We start from the raw sequence: 19,839 nt of genomic DNA on the forward strand, positions 1-19,839 counted from the left end.
AGTATGAAGTCCTCCGTGCGGGGATGTCGGACGTTGGCTGCAGAGGGGTAGTTTCGGCAGATTTGCCGATCTTGCATATCGGAGAATATGAGATGTTTTTCATGGAATATTGACAATGAGAGGAGAGCAACAAGATTTCATATGTGAGTCTCGGAAATGTATCTGTTCTATGTCAGGCAATGAACTTAACCTTGGAACAAAACCCAGTCTTTGAACCACAAACACTTATATCCCGGAAATTGGCAACACGGGAGTCATACCTCGACATACGTTAGAAGTGAGGTCTATGAAGCGGATATAACAATAGTCAAGTGGAGTATAGATCTATGCCGGGGAAGGTCCAGGCGATTGGACTACGTCATGATCTTCCCCACTCAGTTTCTGACCTTCCGCGATTCTCCAACTTCTTCTTTCTCTTATTCCTGACAAGAAAAAAGCTAGACGACGGCAATTTATACCTTCAATATGGCCCTCGCAGCTCCCAGCACGGACGTAAGTCCCCTGAAGTCCATCAACATTTCGAACAGCAAGCTAACCCCACCAGGCCCAAGTCCTGATCGCAGAAGAGTCAAGTCCAGAACAGACATTCCGAACCTTCACAACAGAAACAGCCTGGACTCTCGGCAATGCCCTCCGCACTCGAATCCTCTCTCTCCCCTCCAATCAGCGCAAACCGGCCCTGATTTCTATCGCATTGGCAACAGCAACATCCGGCGGCGTTCCGCTCCACGTGCTCTTCCAAAGCGCAACGGAGAGCGGTACCGTTCCCGATAATGAGAACTGGGTGCGACGTAAGCGCAACACCGTCTTGCGCTGGGGTGTTTCTAGCTGGGCAATGAGACAAAAGACAGTTGGTGGGCTTAGGCTGGTTACGGGCGCGTCAGCTGATCAGATTGAGGCGGCGTTCGTGAAGAAGTATGCTATTCCTAGTGCAAACGGGGGCGCCGTTGCTGATGAGTATGCTATCCATGGCGGCGGATATCCTATTCGTGTTAAGGGTGTTGAGGGCATCGTCGCTGTTGTTGTTGTCAGTGGGTTGAAACAAGAGGACGATCATCAGGTTGTTGCTGAGACTGTTCGGGATATCGTTGCCCAGCAGAACTAGATTGTAGGTAGGGAATACAAAATAAAATGAAGATAAAAGCAACGATGAACACAGACAAAGAGGAGCAAAGATGACCCAAAAAAGATGACAAAAAGAGCCGAAAGCCGAAAAGGAAGGCCTCTGGCCATCTAGATGAGCGACATAAAAGATAGCTTTCAGCCTTCTCTCTCACTTTTATCGAATCTCCATTTAACTTGCTTCATCCATTGAATCCACTTCTACGCTGAAAAATCCGAGTAAGAAGTGCAAGTTAACGTTACCTGACCAAGCTAACAATACTAGCAGTTAGTTTCCTCTTAACTGGAGAGCTATAGATTAGCAAGTATTTCAGCCTTAAATAGTCCTGCGCCTTAATAACTCGGCCAACGACTAAGGTATTTTATAAGCGAGCTGGCCACCCTAAAACACCATAGTAAATGGGACATCCGCAATTGCGCCCTTTCGTCTGCGGTGCCTACACAGGTGACGATATGGAGATAATCCCTGCTCAAGGCCGACTGAGAGGAACCAAGCAGTCGTATAAAGGACTCGATTCCAAAGGCAAAAACTAGGGGATTGCTAGCATTCCTGATGGCAAAAGACTGTTAATCTAGCGAAGCTCAAATGGACAACAAATTCAAGATGTGATGCAACGGCGTAGAATTGATTCTAGCGCCGGAAGTGATATGGCTAGCAGAGACAAATGACGACCATTAAAGGCCCGAACTACAGGGATAACTCCCCCCTACTCACCTCACTCCCTCCACTTGCCTGATATGATTAGGGCAGGACGTACTGTAATGACTGCTTTTCTTTTACCAATATCCACGACACAGGTAATGGGGACCTGTCTGCAGGCTCTAAATCTCGGTTCTCGAAATGGGTTTACATATAACACTGAGTGTGATAGAAACGTGCATGGATCATGCATTTGAATTCTCCTGATTAAGATCATCGGCCGTTCATACATCGCAACTTTTGATAAAAGATCAAACCTAGATTATTTACAAGACAAAACTATCCACCTATCCAAACTCATGACAAGTCCATAATAACGCCGTCGCAAAACCACAAATATTCAAAGCTCACAATTCAAGTCGCACAAAGCAGAAAGCCAGAACACCAGCGCTAAATGTCAAGCTGAAGACTCGAAGAAAAGAATCCAAAGACTAGGCATCGCGCAAAGGAATGTCTTCCCTAAAAACCGAGTGGGTGACTGTAACCTTGATGGAATTATCACTGGCGGAAGGCATGGCCTCGATGTCATTGGGTCTGCGAGCGTGTGGACTGGTGAGAGGCGTGGGCGTTGAGTGGATCTCGGTATTGGCGGTCTTCTTCATCCAGTGTGCGCGCATCCGATCGAGGGCTGTTTTGAAATCGTCGAGGATGACCGTGTCGCAGAGGCACTTGAAGATAAACGATAACTGTGAGGGGGTTTGTTAGATTGTGAAATAGGATTGGGTGAATAGATGGTTGATGGCACTTGGGCTTGACTTACCTTCCAGAAGGGTTCGACACCTGTCGGGAGAAGGCTGGAAAAGGCGTTGGTCACGCTGCAGGTATCGACGATGATAAAGATGATTGACAAGCACATTGCTAGGAGCATGATGCCCATACGGGGGCTGATTCTCACAAGTTCGTAGAGACCGAAGCTGTATTGGCGTTTGATGGTCCAGAACAGGTTGACTGTGGTGAATACCCACCAAGGATCGCTGCAGATCAATTTTGTCAGTAAATTCATCCAAAGTGGCAGAGAGGATAGGATAACAAACCGGAACAGCGGCTCCAAAGGCCTCGTCTTCAGGAACAACTTATTGATATTGTTGAAGTACGTAAAGTTGGCGTAAATCTCTAAACCCCAGTATGGCCAGCACAGGATAACAGTAACGATGTAGAAGATCGAAACCTTCCGCGAGAGAAAAGCCTTGCACTTCATCCACGCGATGACATTGTGCAATGCCCAAGAGATATTCAAACCGATAGCCGTGACGGACAGGTACCAACCATAAACCGGCTCGTGGGGGAAGATAAAGGTTCCATGGCCCATGGCCAGAATGAGCTATATCAGACATAAAGATCAGCATAAGAACTCTGGGGCTCGGGTAGAAGCGCATACCTCGGCAAAGATCAGCTTGTGCAAGAGAATGTGCTTCTTCATATTAGCAACCGTGATGGCCGCCATGATCAGCAAACTACCAACCATCAGGCCTTGGCCCCATGCCTCCAGAATGAGAGCATCGGGATCGGTAGGCTTGACGATGCGGTCGTCGGCCATGGTGGCTGATATCGAGATCGATACCGGGGAAAAGAGAATGCGCCAACCGCTTTGCGATGATTGGTGTTGAGGAGAGGCGGAAACGGGGAAATGGAAGAGCCCAACTGGTTTATGACCTGAGAATTGTCAAACGCGCCGAGTCATCTCAGACATACCACATCATGCGCGCGACTTGAAAAGTGCCGTGAATCGTAAGCTGGGGGATTTGTTAGTCTTATGTGACTTTACCTAAGAGAACCTCTAGGGTCGCCTAAGGTTGCCGTTCTACAGGGGTGTCAAGTGGGGATTTTGCCTTGACTTTTTGACTACGCATTGAAGTCGCGTAAATGTGGCTTTGTGGGAGTTTCCTTTTGGGGCCATTGTGTGCACTATGGTAGTTTCTTGCCAGTGGGAATATTTGACCCCAACTCTTGGGAGAAATGGCATACTCGAGCAACCTGTGTTTCAGGCCAATTTCCTCGTGTGAAACATACAAAGGATACGTTTCTATCTTTGCCCACAAAGGACTTGACAAAGAACCTGTATGTTTCCCACATGGCCAAAGAATGGAAGGTAGAAGTATCCCCTAAAAATTTGAGGCTTTTATTGTTTCCGGGGTCTCCACACTGTACACGAGGCCCATGCAGGTCGGGGTCAGGGGCAAACGGCCCGAGTCTACAAAAGGTTAAGGGCGTTTCAAATTTCACTTATGTGGCGTTAAACTGCTCGTGTGCTTCCCCTCAATTTCCTAGGTTGCGGCGTTTATGTTGCATGGGCATCTTTGAACGTCCCTCTTCAATGCGAACTATATTCCTGTTAAAACAGGGTTAGTATAAAGAAAATTAGTATCTCTAGTTCGCTTTTCTACTCCAACACTCAGCATGCTTTCCAACCCCGCTTTTTCTCTCCCAAGCGCAACTAAATTGCTCCCGTCACTAAGGACCACGTCAACAATTCAATGCTACCTTCCACCTGTTCTTTTCTGCCTACCCAATCTTCCAAGGTAGACATTGACCAGGTTGGCTTTTCCCTACATTAATACAGCGAGACGAATTTAGGATCAATGGTCACCAAACTTTGGAGGTTCTATATATAGAAGGCATACTTTGCCTAGTTTTTCCATCCTTGGCAAAAGCTCCCTGCTAAACCATTAACTTACCCGTGAGGCATCCGCAACGCAGAAGGAGAGAGATGTTGTTCTTCTTCCCGGGAAGGACTAAAGTCGGCGCTTTTGCTTTGCAAGAACTCGTGAGCTTTTGTGATTAATCGCAATGCCTTCTCAACACCAGGGGAAACACTGGACCCATGGATAGCCATCCATCGTTGTAGAAGTTGCTCTAGGCGAGGCCCTAGCTCCAACAAGGCAATATGACGAAGCTGAATTGTCAGCTGTGGATGGCAGAAGCCACCCATGAGGGTCAACATCGCCGTCGCAAGTGAAAGGGAACACGTCCATGTATCGACCATGACAGTATATGGCAATTGTTTCAAATTCCTCAGTTTAAATAGACAAGTATCGAGCGCAACTCGACACCCATCGAGCACACGTGGATTGTTGTTGAGATTCCATAATGGATTAGCCAGCGCCCATTCTAGAAATGGTCGGTAGATGACACTTCGACAACTGAGATACCACTGCCGTAGGTACTCGCTGTGCGGGTCATCCGCAGGCTTTCCGTCTTCTGGAAACTGCAGATTTGAAGGCAGGGTTTGATACCAGTCTTGTAGTTGGCGTGCCAGTTCTTGGTTTACCGAAGAGAAACTATTGGAGTCGATCTGGAGGCCGATGTTGCGGTCATACAGCATGTAATGGACTCGGTTGAGGAGGCGGCGTAGTGATATTGATGCGAGGAAGTAGAATGTCGATTTTTCTTCCTCTTCGATTGTTTCGTGTGAGTGGAATTTGCCTGGAAGAGAAATTATTGATTCGATTTCGGCATTGCAGTTTTGCGGAAGAGTTGGTAACTCGGAAATATAGTTGCTGCTGCCAGTCAGCTAGTGGTGAGTGCAATGGTGTCGTCTCTTCTGCCCACCTTTCTAGTACAAAGCAGGACCAGAATATTCGGGTGATGTGCTCTCGGTCATCACGCTCTGGGTTGTCAAAAGGGCAAGAGAGAAGGAACCGGCAACGAGTTGCTGCGCTGTTTACATAAGACCATGTTTGCAGTGGTCTTTGTAAAAAGGAGAAGTAAAAGCTAGTAATTCGTCAGTTCCATGGCAGCTGGTTGTTTAGCGCGCAAGAATATTGTCATACCCAGTCAGTAAGAGACATTGGCAAGCTTCCACACTCATTTCGATGTGTGCCAAATGTAGCATCTTCATTGCAGCAGTAAACCATGATGCACCTTGCAGCTTTAATTGCTGAGACTCGTGTTCAGAGCAGTCTCCTTCATCTATAACGGAAGCCCCAACGCAGCCCAAAGCCATGACCAACAAAGCCAGACATGATTGGCAATTAGGTTCCAGATTCTCTTGGTATATCCTCATTTCCAAGGACTTCAAATCGTTGAAGCTCATTGTAGGGAACCAGAAATTATACGTCTGTTGGAAGATACCCACCATCCTCTTGATTTCTGACAAACCCAAGCTGGGGAATATTGCATAGACTTTGCTTTGAAAGGATGGTCGTCCGTATTCAAGGGACAAAAATGGAGTCTCTGTCTCCCTTAATATCGAAGGATGATCAAGAAAGACTGACCACTTTAGAAGAGACTCCGCTGAGGAAAGATGTCCAGACGAGAGCACAGCACTTTCAGTCGGGTCCCTAATAGTGCACCCGCCTGGATGATGGCATGCATCCTGAGATCTCGAGGTAATTGTTGAAACTGGAGATGTTGTATTGGCCTGGATGCCATCTCTGACATTTGAATTGGAGCCCATAGCCTGGTATATATCATTAGCTCACAAGAAATGGCCTTTGTTGGCTTGTTACGTACGACCATACTTCTAAGTTCTTCGATGGAAGCTTCCATTCGCAAAACCGTATCCAGGATCATTTCGCTTTTCCCTCTTCTACTCGGACGTTAATTGCTGTTTCTTAAAATAGAGTGATCCTACTTACGAAATAGCTTCCGTTCCGTATAGACATGTTTGGTTCAAGCTTGTACAGGGCCCGCAGGGATCTCGAGCGTCACATCTGTTAGGTCTGTTAGTCGCAATGTACCGAAGACCCGCATAATATATGATTACCTTGTCTTGCGTTGGCGGCATGAGTCGCACTATGGATTGCATTAGTCTTAATCTTCGATCCGACTTATTAGGCCTCCGCTAGAAGAGAGAATTGGAGACAGACCGCTCGAGCCGCCCTGAATCTCTTCATTTCGAGCCGGGATATTCTCTTTAAAGCCTTGCTCGGATTCAACAATGAACTCCTTTTAGCAAATTTATTGATCAAAGGCGCAGAATGCGGAGAAGATACGGAAAGCTTGACTTTGATGTAGGTTGCTCACTGGGCGAGGTCGCCAAGACAGCCCCGGAGTCGCGACAGTATAGCCGAGTGGTTTGGCGGAGTCACGTGACCACCCAGGCCTATATAGACTGTCCTGTCGACCAGGGAGTCGGAAGACATTTGAAGGATATCAAAGAATACCAGAGACAGATAGGAAACCAAAAGAGATACACCTTTGTAGCGCAATATACATAGAAGCGATGCACCAACTATAAGCTGAATACTTTATAGAGTAGAGAAAGCTTGTCAAGTTATACATATCATGACTAGCATTATGTATTTATATTTACATACTAGGGCTATTCTAAGCCTAAGCCACATGTTGTCTTGTATCATACTTGGCGAATTGCCTTGCCGAAACTTTCTGCTCAAACATATGATCCAACTCCTCAAAGGTTCTACCTTTGGTCTCTGGCAAACAGAAGTAAGTCCAGATAGAAGCAATAACCGAAAAGGCAAAAAAGATAAAGCCAGTCTTGCCGCGAAGGTCACCTTCATCAGGGTTGATCATGTAAGGCACGGTGATGGTCATAATTAAGGTCCAAAAGTTCTGCGTGAAGAAGCCAATGCTCACGCCGTACGAACGCAAGCGAGTTGAAGACATCTCTCCGCAGATAACATATCCAAGAGGTCCGAGGGTGAGATCATAGAAGAAGTTCCAGATAATGATCAAAACGCACTGTCCCCATGCAGTCGAGGAGTTATAGTTCGGTACAATGTCAAGGATGCCGATGATGAATACAATCACGGTGAGAATCACCATACCGGGGAAGAGGACTCTGCGGCCGATGGTGTTGATCACGAACCAGGAACAGATGTTTCCGACAACACCAACTGCAGTTACGCCAACGCCCATGTCGAACGATCGTGATGTAGGGAGGCCGGCGACTAGAGTTGAAATATTCGTTAACAAACCGAAATGACTCGTGAATCGAGGGATACTTACTTTGGAAGAAGTAAGTGGAGTAGCTAAGCACAAAGTTGACACCACTGAAAGAGTTGATAGTCCAAACGGCGATGACAATCATTGTTCGACGGAGGTCAGTTCCTCGGAAACAATCCAAATAGCCAACGGACTTCGCCGATTCTTCTTCCATGCGGACTGTTTCTTGGATCTCAACGAGCCAGTGATCAACGCTTCCGCTAGTCTGGAATCGTTCGAGAGACCGTTTGGCCTCAGCATGCCTGCCTCTTTGAACGTACCAATAGGGGGATTCGGGGCAGAACCACACTCCACAGAGAAGAACCGCCGGGAAAAACCACTGGAAAGCAAAGGGGATTCTGTACGCAAAATTATCTGTCCGTGCGCCGAATGCCTTGATGAGGCAGTTTCCGAGGAGTTGGCCGATGACAACAAACAGATTAACCATGGCAATGGAGATTCCCCGCAGCACGACAGGGCAAGCTTCAGAGCAGTAGGCACAAGCCGTGACGAGGAACATGCCGAGCGAGATACCGTTAATCAACTTTCCGGCGAGGAGCACTCCCGGAGTAAAAGCAAAGAACTGCAAGAAGATGGAGCCGCTGGAGATGACGCAGGCGATAGTCAAACTCATCTTTCGGCCTGCGTAGGGCGAGATAGGACCACAGAGCAGACTTCCTATCATTCCACCAATTGTCGCAACCATGTTGAAGGCTGCTTGCCATCTAGCTGGAAGGATCGTCGTGCCGTCAGGTTGAGTGTATCCAAACACGGCGCGGAACTCTGGAGCGGCAAGAAGGCCTCCACTGACTTGCATGTCGTATCCCCAGAGGATAGCGGAGAAACAGAAGAACAAACAGTATAGCATGGCCTTTCGGTAATTGCTGAGTGCCTCCTTCAGGCTCATATCATGTGAGAAGGTCTGATCGGGGTACTCAGGCTTCTTGATATCGGCGGGGTCCATCGGGCCCGGAGTAGCCTCGACATGGACACTGTCGACAGACTTGTCTTTATCCAGATCCATGATGGAAGAGGAACAAAAGAAGAAGAAAGTAAACAAGACTATCCAAGGTATGAATGAAAAGAGAAATGAGCGAGACGATGAAACCTGCTCAGGTGGGGAGTTTCGTAGGTTTAATACTCTTCACAAAGCGTGTCTCTGCTACCTTCGCATTCTTCCCCGACTTCGGGTATGGATTCTCGCCCCTGATCATGCTATACTCACAATCCGGGGAAGCTAGCCGATCCGAGGCGGGGCTAGCTGCTGGCAAGTGCTGGCAAGTTGGAAGTTTGCAGGCGGAAGTATAGAATTGGACGAGACGACAGTTTGAAGACAATAACGAGCCCCGATACACCAATTTAGCTCCACGCGACGGTCATTAAACATTGTGGCAGAGTTTGGCGAAAGTAAAAAAACGCCAAATCTTCCCCGGCTCCAGTAGCCCCGGTGCCGATAGCCCCGGCGAGTGTCTATTGGATCAGAGGAATTCCGAGGTCTCCATTCTCACCTCCGCAACATAACCCCCACAGAATGATACAACAAGATGTGAGATAATATCGGAGGGGTAGCGCGGTGAAAAGATCCCACGTCCCAATATACCCCAGTCCACCCCTCCGGTATAAAGGACATGACAGGGAACGTCCTAGACGACCAAAGACCCTCAATTCATTGCCTACGCAGTTGAAGCATCATGAGCTCTCCACAGACCCAGGAACTGTCACTGCAGGCCGATCCCGAAAGGCCCGATTTCATGAACCCCGCGGTTTTTCGCAGAAATACCCTCCCGGCGCGTTCTTATCATATCCCCTCGACATGTCTACTTCTCAATGGAGCTTGGGAGTTCAACATGTGCCGGTCACCAGGGGAAGCCCCCGAGCCTAACGAGCAGACCTCCGGCGAGGACTGGTCCAGCATCAATGTCCCAGGCCATTGGCAGCTGCAGGGCTGGGGAAAGCCGAACTATACCAACACACAATTCCCTATTCCAGTGTGCCCTCCTTTCGTACCTACCGAGAATCCCACGGGTACATATCGGCGGAAGTTTCAGGTACCTGCCGAGTGGCAAGCTGATACCACAGATATTCGGTTGCGCTTCGACGGCGTCGACAGTGCATACCACGTCTGGGTGAACGGTTCCTTGGTCGGGTACGCGCAAGGCAGCAGAAACCCATCTGAATTTGATGTCACTCCATATTTGCGGGCACATGGCGATAATGAAGTCTTTGTCAGAGTGTATCAGTGGTCAGATGCCACGTATATTGAAGATCAGGATCAGTGGTGGCTATCTGGTAAGCTCTAAATTATGATAAGCGACAGTGAAAATTAACCATTTGCTAACTCCATGGTAATAGGTATTTTCCGAGATGTCACTTTGATTGCGTTACCAGCCGACCGGTTGAATGACTGGTTTATACGTACGGACCTCGATCAAGAATACAAAAATGCGACACTTCTCGCAGCAATTGACTACCAAGTTTCAGAGCGAAGCACCATTGCAATTAATTTGATCGAGTCAGTTGAGAGCAGCGCTCAAATCATTGCTTCTACGGAGAGCAGCATAGAGCCAGCAACATCCGTAGTTGAACTCAGCTTGCCTGTGCCCAACCCCAAGAAATGGACTGCCGAGCAGCCCTATCTATACGAAGTGGAGATGCTTTTGACAACATCCGGTTCCAACAAGGCATTCAAGACCACACAGCGTATTGGCTTCCGCAAAGTCGAGCGTAAGGGTGGCCTCATCACCGTCAACGGCATTGCCATTCGGCTTCGTGGAGTCAACCGACACGACCACCATCCACTCTTCGGCCGTGCCGTGCCACTGGACTTCATGAGGCAAGATCTGCTTCTCATGAAAGCCCACAATATCAATGCGCTTCGTTGCAGCCACTATCCACCCGACCCTCGGCTTCTTGACATGGCCGATGAGCTAGGCTTTTGGGTCATCGACGAAGCTGATCTCGAATGTCACGGCTTCTATGACGCTGTCGCCCGGCCAATGGACATGGACGAAACGCTTGGCTACGAGGAGCGAAAAGCCATGACTTTCCCCCTGTGCGGTGTTCATACATCAGACAACCCCGTCTGGCGAGCCGCCTACATTGATCGAGTTCATTCACTGCTGCAACGAGACAAGAATCATACGAGTGTCATTATCTGGTCTATGGGCAATGAGGCTTTCTTTGGCACATGTCACCGCTCCATGGTGGAGTATGCTCGCAGCTTCGACGGCACTCGTCTGGTCCACTACGAGGGTGATATTCATGCGGAAACCACAGACATGTACAGCTATATGTATCCTGAAATCGACCGGCTACGATCCTTGGCAGTCACCGAGGGGGCTACAAATGGGGAATTCGACAAGCCTATCATCCTTTGTGAATACGCTCATGCCATGGGCAACGGACCTGGCCTGCTTGCCGATTATGAGAAGTGCTTCGACGAAATCCCGCGCTTGCAGGGTGGTTTCATATGGGAATGGGCCAATCACGGGCTTTATGTTGGAGAAACCAACAAGAAAGATGGCTTCTATGCCTATGGCGGCGATTTCGATGACTATCCAAACGATGGAACGTTCGTGATGGATGGTCTCTTGAATAGTGCCCACCAGCCTCTGCCAGGTCTGTTGGAGCTGAAGAGAGCCTTTGAGCCGGTCAAGTTGGAAGTCCGTGGACAGACATTGCTGCTGAAAAACCGGTACGACTTCCTGGATCTGAGCAATCTTCAAGCCTGTTACAAGCTTGAAGCTTTTGACAAACAGTGAGTTCATAACCGTCAACCAAGCAAATTGGAGAGACCTAACCTTTCAACCCAGAGTAAAAGTCTTGGCAACTGGAATACTGGAGCTGCCCATTGTGCCCGCCGGGCATTCTGCAGAACTTCCTCTGCCGACAGAGCTATTCCAGCATGAAACCCATCCAGCCTACTTGACCATTACACTTGAGCAACGTGAAAAGGTAGAATGGAGTCAAGACCCTTATGCGGTGGCCTGGACGCAAGCCTTGGTATCAAAGCCAACCGAAAAAGCGATAGTAAATGGCATGAGCTCCGCACAAGGTATCGAGAATGGCATCTCAACGAACGTTACTAAGACAACCGTGTCTGTCAGTGGAGCCAACTGGTCCTTCCAATTCGATCGCATCCGAGGCCATCTCAGAAAGTGGACATACAACTCGACCTGTATCCTCAAGCCGGATGCCGACACCGGGCTCGCCATGATACCTGGTTTCTGGCGCCCTCCAACAGACAACGACGTACCATCCGCAGCGCCATATTGGAAGCGATTCGGGGTGCATACTCTCACGAACCAGCTCCATTCGTTGAACGTGTCTTCAGCAGAGGATGGTAGTGTCAGCGTCGACAGCGAGACATTCCTATCCCCACCAGTCCTGTCCTGGGGATGGAAATGCGTGGCACGCTATATAATCAAGCCCAACGGTTCTTTGACAACCACTATAACACTGCAACCTACCGGAACTGCACCTAAAACCGTTCCGCGAGTTGGTCTCAATCTCCGCGCGAACTCTGCTCTGCAGTCTGCTCGTTGGCTGGGGCTTGGTCCTGGAGAGTCCTATCCGGATAAAAAGGCTGCTCAGAAGTTCGGTCTGTGGAATGCTGAAGATATCGCCTCGCTACAGACGGTTTATGATATTCCACAGGAGAATGGAAACCGCACGGATACAGCTTGGGTTGAGCTTGTTACTACAAATGGCACGGGTTTCCGCGCTTCCCCTATGGGAAGTACAGTTGTGAATGGAGGAACGGTGAGCTTGAGCTGGACGGCTAGTCGGTACTCTGATCAGTCTGTTGAGGCGGCGCGGCATCCTTGTGATCTTGTCGAAGAGGATGCGGTATTGGTGAGACTGGATGATCAGGTTGCGGGTGTTGGAAGTGCGGCGTGCGGTCCTGGCCCAATGGACGAGCATTTGATCAAGGTGAAGGATATCACCTTTGGTATGTTATTGGAGCCTGTATCTTCGTGAAACGTAGGAAGTTTGAAGTTGTAGTAAGCATCAACCTCGTGAATACCGATATTGCTCACATGGTAAAACACCTTACTGTAACTCCAGAAACAACGAGTAGCATAACTCCAAGATATCTGTTTCAAGTAGATGCTTTCTGCATATGTTCGCTCGCTCAAAGCATGTCTCACATCCCGAGGGATTGCGGGGGCATAGAGGTCCATTAGACTCTCAATGGTATCTTTATGCAAGCCGCCGTGGCTAGGACCAACATCGCCCGCCACCGTTTGGAGCTGCCAGAGGGGTTGTATTGTAAATGATGAAAGGAAGGAATAGAAAAGAATCTGGGCTTGTGGTTCCCTTTTATAGTATCATTTTATTTCTTAGCCTCTTTTCTGACCTCTTTCCTAAAAGAGCTCGTGTAAACAAAGTAGTACATAACCACTGATCTAAAACACATACAACATGCACTATCCTGATTCACCGATCTACAGATATATATTCACTACACTAGCTTGAAAAGATGATATATCGATTTTATGAATGTACACATCTCAACCACGCCAAGGTACAAACCAAAACCAAAAATCTAATAGTCCATAGACTCCTCAAGTAACTTCCTCAATTCACCCTTCTCAGCCTGTAGCTCTTCACTGAGATTAGGCGCCAACATCAGAACCCGCTTTTGAGGCAATGTCCCTTCAACCAGGCCATCAATATCTGAAGCCTTATAGCCCAGATCCTTCAGTCCACGAGGCTGATCACCAAGCTTGACAAGGAACTCTGCAATGGCGTTTCCAAGGACCTCACCGGCACTCTCGCGCTTTACATTCGAGATATCAACGCCGAATGCTTCAGCGGCGGCAAGATGACGGTCAGGATTTGACGCAGCGGTAAAGCGGAAGACTGCGGGGGCGGTAACGGCAACGGAAACGCCGTGTGGGATGATTGGGTGGTCCACATCATATCCGGCGTGCTTGTATCCGGGGTTCTGTGAGCTGATTCCGTATGAGAGACCGTGGCATAGATGGACTCCTGCGTTGCCGAATCCCACACCGGCCAATGTAGCAGCGAGCAGCATGTTTGACTGCGCTTCGTGGTCATCGGGATCGCGCACTGCACGTGGGAGGAACTGGGCTGTACTCCGTAGCGCTTGCAGGGAGAAGATATCAGAGATAGGGTTTGCGCCTTGGTAGGCCGGGCGGTTGATTGGGTTCGTGGGACGGGGCGTGCGCTCGTTGTATGGGATGGCAGTCCAGGACTCGAGTGAGTGGCAGAGCACGTCAAGTCCGGACGAGGCATGCACAGCTGAGGGCATGGTGCGGGTGTTCAGAGGGTCACAGATTCCCAATGTGGGCTTCAGGTTGCGGTGGGCAATACCAGTCTTGGCCTTTTTGGAGACCAGGTCGAAGATGGCAGTGCCGGTTGTTTCTGAGCCTGTTCCTGCTGTTGTGGGCACGGCGACGAGTGGGAGCAGTGGCTTATCAACGGGGAGGCCCTTGCCCAAGGGTGCATTAACAAAGTCGAGGAAGTCGGCTTCGGGGTAGGCGTTATACAAGTTCATCAATTTGGCCGTGTCAATGACAGAGCCACCACCTATTCTGTTAGATTTGTTTACTGTGGAGATACCGGAAACATACCAACAGCTAAGAAAGCATCAGGCTTATAGGGCTTGACAAAAGCAATAGCCTCTTTCACGCTATACCCACAGTCAGCCTTGGATCCACCAAAAAGAAAGAAATAACCTACGAACTATCCTTCGGCTCAATGCGGACCTTGTCAAAGACCGTGAACTCTATACCCTCCTTGGTCAACCCCTCAATAGCCTGCTTCATAGCATCAAGCTTCGCCACATTCGAATCAGTAACAATGCAAACGCGCTTCGCACCCATATTCGCAAAATCCATGCCAACCTCCTTCGTCGCGCCAGGCCCGAAGCGGATACTCGATGCCGCCATTTCAAAGGCATACTCTTTCTCACGCGATCGGTCAATTGGCGTGGCTAGGTGGCGCTTTACATGGTTGAGGAGGGCGGGGGTTTTGTGGTGGTGATGGTGCGCGGGATTGCCATGACAGGGACAGTTTGGAGGGTGCGTATATTGCACTGTGCGAAGGAGGTTAAGCGCGCGGTTTGCTGCGCTGGGCGCGACTCGGATTGCTGGTGATACCATGATTGTTTGGAGGGAGAAGGCGGGATTGAAGGGTCGAGTAGGTTGAAGTAGGAGAAAGCGAGGTGGGGAGTTGGGGAATGCGGGGATCGGACTTGTGGCCGAGTGACACAGGTGACCTTTTGATTAGGTTAGCTGCGATTGCCGACTTGAGGTTATCTGAGCCTCTAACGTTAATTGTGCTTTGTTATTCGGTTATAGATCTCCAGTTTCTCCATTTTGGAGAAACTCTGGGGAATGTGAACAGCCGAGGTCCATGTTGATCATGACATCAATTACTAACACGCAATGAATAGAGTCAACATTGAATTGGCGATTAATTACTAACCAAACTATATATTTTCTCTCCATTATCCCATCCAGACAATACCCTAACAAAGCGACAGTACCAAATTCGTATCAGCAGAAGTAACCCTAACCTGACTCCCAGCACTAGGAACACCATCCGGCCAAGAGATCCTCGGCTCAGCAGGCGAAAGACTAACAGGATATCCCTCGAACGGATCTCCAAAAACATCACTAAGATCATACCAGACCTTGCCCTCTGTGAGATCCGAAAGGTTATATGCAAACACCATCTGCGGCGCACTGGTATACAGCCCGTCGACGTCTGTACTGATCTTGATCGCTATACCGCCTGTGTTTTTCTCTTCGCGGAACAACTCGCTGTAGTAGCCGTTTGGGAGGAGAGTTTTCTCCGGTCGGGCTGTTGTTCCGACGGACCAGAGGTAGATTGGAAAGTCGCAGTTGTTTTTTATAATTGCGTGACCGTGGGGGCGACGGCTGGGGGTTGGACTAGGGGTTGGACTAGGGGTTGATTTGGCGCTTATTGGTATTATGAAGGCGCCATCCGGGATTGGGGCGCGGTGAATGAGGTTGTTGTTGTTGGTGGTGGTTCTTATGGTTCTTGTTGGATGGGCGAGGGTGAGGGCTGCTAGGGAAGGGAGGATGGTTGGGAGGTACATCTTGAGTAATATGATGATGTTCTTCTTGGGGGTCTTTTCCTTTTTTTTTGGCTGGCTCTGGATAATAGGATTGACTGTCGGTTTTATAGATCCTCTTTCCCTCACAGTCGTGTCATTCCATTCACTGTTTTGCCCACTCTGAATCCCTAGAATGTGACATCCTCACGGGGAACTACATATCCATCAGGGCATTTAAATCCTGCACCAGGGAAAGTCAAGCCACAATAAGCCATACAATACATAGAAAATGAAGGGATATCAAGGTACCACACTGTCGCCGTGTACCATCGGTGTTTGACACATATGTATGCGGAACCACTGGGAGAATGTTACCTTTTCCCTCCTTCGTGTATACAGCCACACAATTCCTATTTACAATTCCTATTTACAATTCCTATTTACAATTCCTATTTACAATTCCTATTTACAATTCCTATTTACAATTCCTATTTACAATTCCTATTTACAATTCCTATTTACAATTCCTATTTATAATTCCTCGGAATCCCAAGTTTCCGCGGGGAGGAATGTTCCTTTGATCTTAGATCGGATTTGGAGTAGCTGGGGAAAAGCCCATCGGATACTTAACCCATGGATATCTGAAGAATGAGATCGATGCACTTGGGTAAAAATACAAAGGAAATTTGCCTGCAAATCGAGAGTAGCAATTAGACTTGTTAGATTTAATGATTTATCACTAAGCATTCCAGGGCCAGACTAATCCAAGACGATATTCATGCCCGCGGGAAGGAAGAATAGTAATAGGGGATCCAGCACAATCTAGAACCAAGAAGGTTAATTTGGACGATTAATATCAGTCTACCAGTGTCGAGCCGCGCCGTCAAAACCCTCTTTTCCTCATAATGTGACTTCCAGTAAATATCAGTAGGTAGCTGTAGCAACTAGGGTCCAAGAATGTGAACTCCTGACAGGCAAGTTCTAGCCCTGACCCTCCCCGCAGACTCAAATTCCACGGAGAATTCTTTGATTTGGAACTGGTCTGGAATGTTAAATCAAACAATTGAACATTCACTGCCGTTGCCGGCCATGGGATAGTACGGATTTGGGTTCTTCATTAAATTTGCACGAATAACATGGCTGTAGAAGTACTGTACATGCATCTACTGCAGGGTTATTAATCCAAGATCCAAAATATCAGAAACTATCGCCGTATTATAACCCCTTCTTATCCTCCTTCGTAAAACGGGAGCATTACCTTGCACAGAAACAGAGATATCCATGTGAGACTCAGAAAGTCAGTTGCTCATTGACATGTTTGATTAATTTTCACTAGACCGTAGTACCAAATCAACGGCTCTGCGGACTGTCCTCAAATTTACAGTAAGTTTGATAAGCAGTGATACTGTGCCTGTCACACCATCGTGGGTGAGACGGCAAAGCCTGAAATATCGTCGTGTTTCAGGGGTGTGTCGGATTCACCGAAAGAAGTAGCGATTTACAATGCTTTGATCTCATCTAATCTGGTTTATTGATTAAATTGTATCCGACAATCGCGCGTTGTATGAACAGATTCTATAATAAATATGTACAAGCGAAACTAATATGAAACAGGCAAAAAATGTACATCCATGTATCTTTTCCATGGAATGGAATATATGCGAAGAAAAGAATCTAGCAGCTGTCAATGAATGATGTTTCATCCGTTGCACCCGCTTAGAAGGTAACAAACTCGGAAGTACCGAGGACGTTATCACCCTGCTGAGCGACAACCTGAATGTACTCTTCAGTGGGAATTGACACCGTGACAGAAGTCTCGAAGCCAGCGCGGTCCGCAGAACCGATCTTGGTGTTTGTGCTGGAGGTAGTGTTGTCAGAAGCAGAGTAAACAACCCAGTTGTCATACTCGGTAGCACCATTCCAGCTCATGTACACAGTGATATTAGAGTCAGTCTTGGAGACGACAACAGAAGGGTTCCAGAAAGGGGTGGCAGCCCATTGGCAGCGGAAACCACGGTAAGAAGCAACAGCGTTATCATCGCCGAATTGAGCGCTGAAAACGACGTTGCCGTCACCGTCGAACTCCTTGACCTTGGAGATGGAACCGTAGCCCATGAAGACGTGGCTGTCGACCTCGTCGAGGAGCTGGTAGCTTCCCTGGCTGACGGAGTGGATGGGGTCGTTGGGGTCGGTGAGTGAGCGGAGACCGGTGACAGTCTTCTTGGTCAGGTCGATAGCCATGCTGAGACCTGTGGTCTCGGACTCTTGATCGGTGGGAGTGTTGGCGTTGTTGAACAGGTTCACAATGAGACCTGAGTCGGTCTCGTTGTAAACACGGATATCATGCTGCCAAGAGAATCGTGGGTTGTTGATTTGTTTGAAATCTCCGCCGTCCTCGCCGTCGACGGTCCACATCACGCTGCCGTTTTGGGCAAGGTAATAGCCGGACCACATGTGGCGCAGGGAAATCATGTAGCCGTGGTTGGTAGGGGCGATAGCGTTAATGTGGTACGCGTCGTAGGGGTCAGACTGCTGCGTGCCAACGTCCTTGCCAAGACCCTGGTGGGAGGTAGTAAGAGGAATCTGGTCCTCGTGGTCGAGGGCACTCCATGAGTAGAGAACCTGGTTGGTCTTGATATCGATCTCGTGGAACTGGCTGTCCAACATATAAGAAGAGGAAGTCCCGTTGATTGATGTCAAGTCGTGCTGAGTGACATTGTAGGCGGTGCAGATGATGGTGCCGCTGGGAGTGATCTCGCTCTCGTGGAGATCACAGTAACTATCCTTCTGAGAGTTATCGGGAGTGACAAAGGCGCCAGTGAGAGTGACGGTGTAGATCTCCTTGTATGTGTTGTCGAGAATATGAACCGAGCCATAACCGTAGCCGACGTCCATCATGTCACCAGCCCAGAAGGTGATAACATCCTCGCCATCGAGCTTCTGCACTTTGAAGTTGGCAGTGACCTCTTCAGGACCTTCGTATACCAAGTTACCTGCATCATCGTAGATAAGCGCAGCAGAACCAGCCGTCTGGACGCCACCACGAGGACCGAGGAAGATATATCCGGGGTCGGTTGTTCCAGTCTTGTTAACCTCCAGCTTGGGAGGCTGGAAGCCCATCGAGGAATATGTTGAGTAGTCCCATGCCGCTGCCTGAAGAGACAGGAGCAGAGCACTGCCTGCGGTGTACCACTTCATGATTAAGGAAAGCTAATTGTTCAAATGAACGATCTAAAGAATGACGAAAGTGAGTTTGTTAAGACGTGATAGATCTGGACATCCAGGATCTCAAATAGGGGATACGCATTGGAAAAGCCAGCCCTGAAGATCACTTCCTCATGTTGGGTGGATTCACGAACCATTGCCCAGTCAGGTTGGCCACCGCCACGAAGCCGTGGGACTGAATAAATGGCCTTGGCCTCGTCATTGGCCCACTTGCGGGTCCCTTAATCAATCTGGGAGATAATCGAGGCTGCATCTCCAGATGTTGGACCTGTGTTTGATAGGCGATGGATATTCCTCAGGGGGTCATTGTCCCGGTCGGTCACACAAGGGAATAGTATTACCCCGACTCGTGCAAGCCATCCATTAGGATACTAGGATGAGTAGACTTTAGAGATCAGCGTGACGATCACGTTGCGGGTTTCTTGGCAGTGCAGTGCTGAAGCGTGGATTCCGCGCTGTGCCGTTTAACATTGTGGAGAAATAAAAAAGATGAGTGTGTGGTTCCATGGTAAGATGCAAGGCGAAACAGCGTCCCTGACGCTTGGTAGCGACCGGAGCCAACGATATCCCATTTTAGCCGGTTAATTCCCGGGGATTAGGCCGAGATGTTTGATGACCGTCAGAGGTTGCAATGAAGTCGAAGGTTCAGATGAGGCATCGGTAGAAATTGGAATATCCGATGCACGTGGGAAGCCAGCTGACCTTATTTGGAAGGCCTGACAAATGAGGAACAATCACATCGTTCAAGTGCTTTTTTTGTTAAAATGAATCTCATTAGGTGGAGTATGATACATAATTAACTTACTGTATGAAATGCCGATTCAATGTCCAATTTGGAATGCATAAGACAAGCTAA

At 48.6% G+C, this 19,839-nt stretch overlaps 7 protein-coding genes across 7 annotated transcripts; 2 read left to right on the plus strand and 5 right to left on the minus strand.

The window, feature by feature from the left end:
• Positions 1-465: 465 nt before the first annotated feature.
• On the plus strand, positions 466-1,105 carry PENARI_c025G05978 (DUF967 domain protein; the record flags this gene model as incomplete). Its single annotated transcript, XM_022635816.1, has 2 exons — positions 466-492; positions 545-1,105. The coding sequence occupies 2 exons, from the start codon at positions 466-468 to the stop codon at positions 1,103-1,105; spliced, it is 588 nt and encodes a 195-aa protein (XP_022484319.1).
• A 1,148-nt stretch (positions 1,106-2,253) lies between these two features.
• Positions 2,254-3,359, minus strand: PENARI_c025G06132 (uncharacterized protein; the record flags this gene model as incomplete). Its single annotated transcript, XM_022635817.1, has 4 exons — positions 2,254-2,508; positions 2,583-2,796; positions 2,857-3,143; positions 3,201-3,359. 4 exons carry the CDS (start codon positions 3,357-3,359, stop codon positions 2,254-2,256), a joined length of 915 nt encoding a protein of 304 aa, XP_022484341.1.
• A 719-nt stretch (positions 3,360-4,078) lies between these two features.
• PENARI_c025G11707 (MFS transporter) lies at positions 4,079-8,732 on the minus strand (the record flags this gene model as incomplete). Its single annotated transcript, XM_022635872.1, has 8 exons — positions 4,079-4,151; positions 4,498-5,319; positions 5,372-5,533; positions 5,593-6,221; positions 6,446-6,474; positions 6,528-6,556; positions 7,125-7,674; positions 7,733-8,732. The coding sequence occupies 8 exons, from the start codon at positions 8,730-8,732 to the stop codon at positions 4,079-4,081; spliced, it is 3,294 nt and encodes a 1,097-aa protein (XP_022484281.1).
• An 823-nt stretch (positions 8,733-9,555) lies between these two features.
• PENARI_c025G11153 (putative beta-galactosidase) lies at positions 9,556-12,688 on the plus strand (the record flags this gene model as incomplete). The annotated part of the gene is made up of 3 exons (XM_022635868.1): positions 9,556-9,997; positions 10,061-11,465; positions 11,521-12,688. 3 exons carry the CDS (start codon positions 9,556-9,558, stop codon positions 12,686-12,688), a joined length of 3,015 nt encoding a protein of 1,004 aa, XP_022484279.1.
• A 568-nt stretch (positions 12,689-13,256) lies between these two features.
• PENARI_c025G01026 (hydroxyacid-oxoacid transhydrogenase) lies at positions 13,257-14,625 on the minus strand (the record flags this gene model as incomplete). Its single annotated transcript, XM_022635764.1, has 3 exons — positions 13,257-14,263; positions 14,308-14,366; positions 14,417-14,625. The coding sequence occupies 3 exons, from the start codon at positions 14,623-14,625 to the stop codon at positions 13,257-13,259; spliced, it is 1,275 nt and encodes a 424-aa protein (XP_022484345.1).
• A 56-nt stretch (positions 14,626-14,681) lies between these two features.
• Positions 14,682-15,800, minus strand: PENARI_c025G01752 (Bys1 family protein; the record flags this gene model as incomplete). The annotated part of the gene is made up of 2 exons (XM_022635774.1): positions 14,682-14,954; positions 15,225-15,800. The coding sequence occupies 2 exons, from the start codon at positions 15,798-15,800 to the stop codon at positions 14,682-14,684; spliced, it is 849 nt and encodes a 282-aa protein (XP_022484383.1).
• Positions 15,801-17,474: 1,674 nt separating this feature from the next.
• On the minus strand, positions 17,475-18,956 carry PENARI_c025G04904 (arylsulfotransferase family protein; the record flags this gene model as incomplete). The annotated part of the gene is made up of 1 exon (XM_022635806.1): positions 17,475-18,956. One exon carries the CDS (start codon positions 18,954-18,956, stop codon positions 17,475-17,477), a length of 1,482 nt encoding a protein of 493 aa, XP_022484331.1.
• Positions 18,957-19,839: the final 883 nt, after the last annotated feature.

This window comes from Penicillium arizonense (genome assembly GCF_001773325.1).
Source record: "Penicillium arizonense strain CBS 141311 chromosome Unknown PENARI_contig025, whole genome shotgun sequence".
NCBI classification, from domain to species: Eukaryota; Fungi; Ascomycota; class Eurotiomycetes; order Eurotiales; family Aspergillaceae; genus Penicillium; species Penicillium arizonense.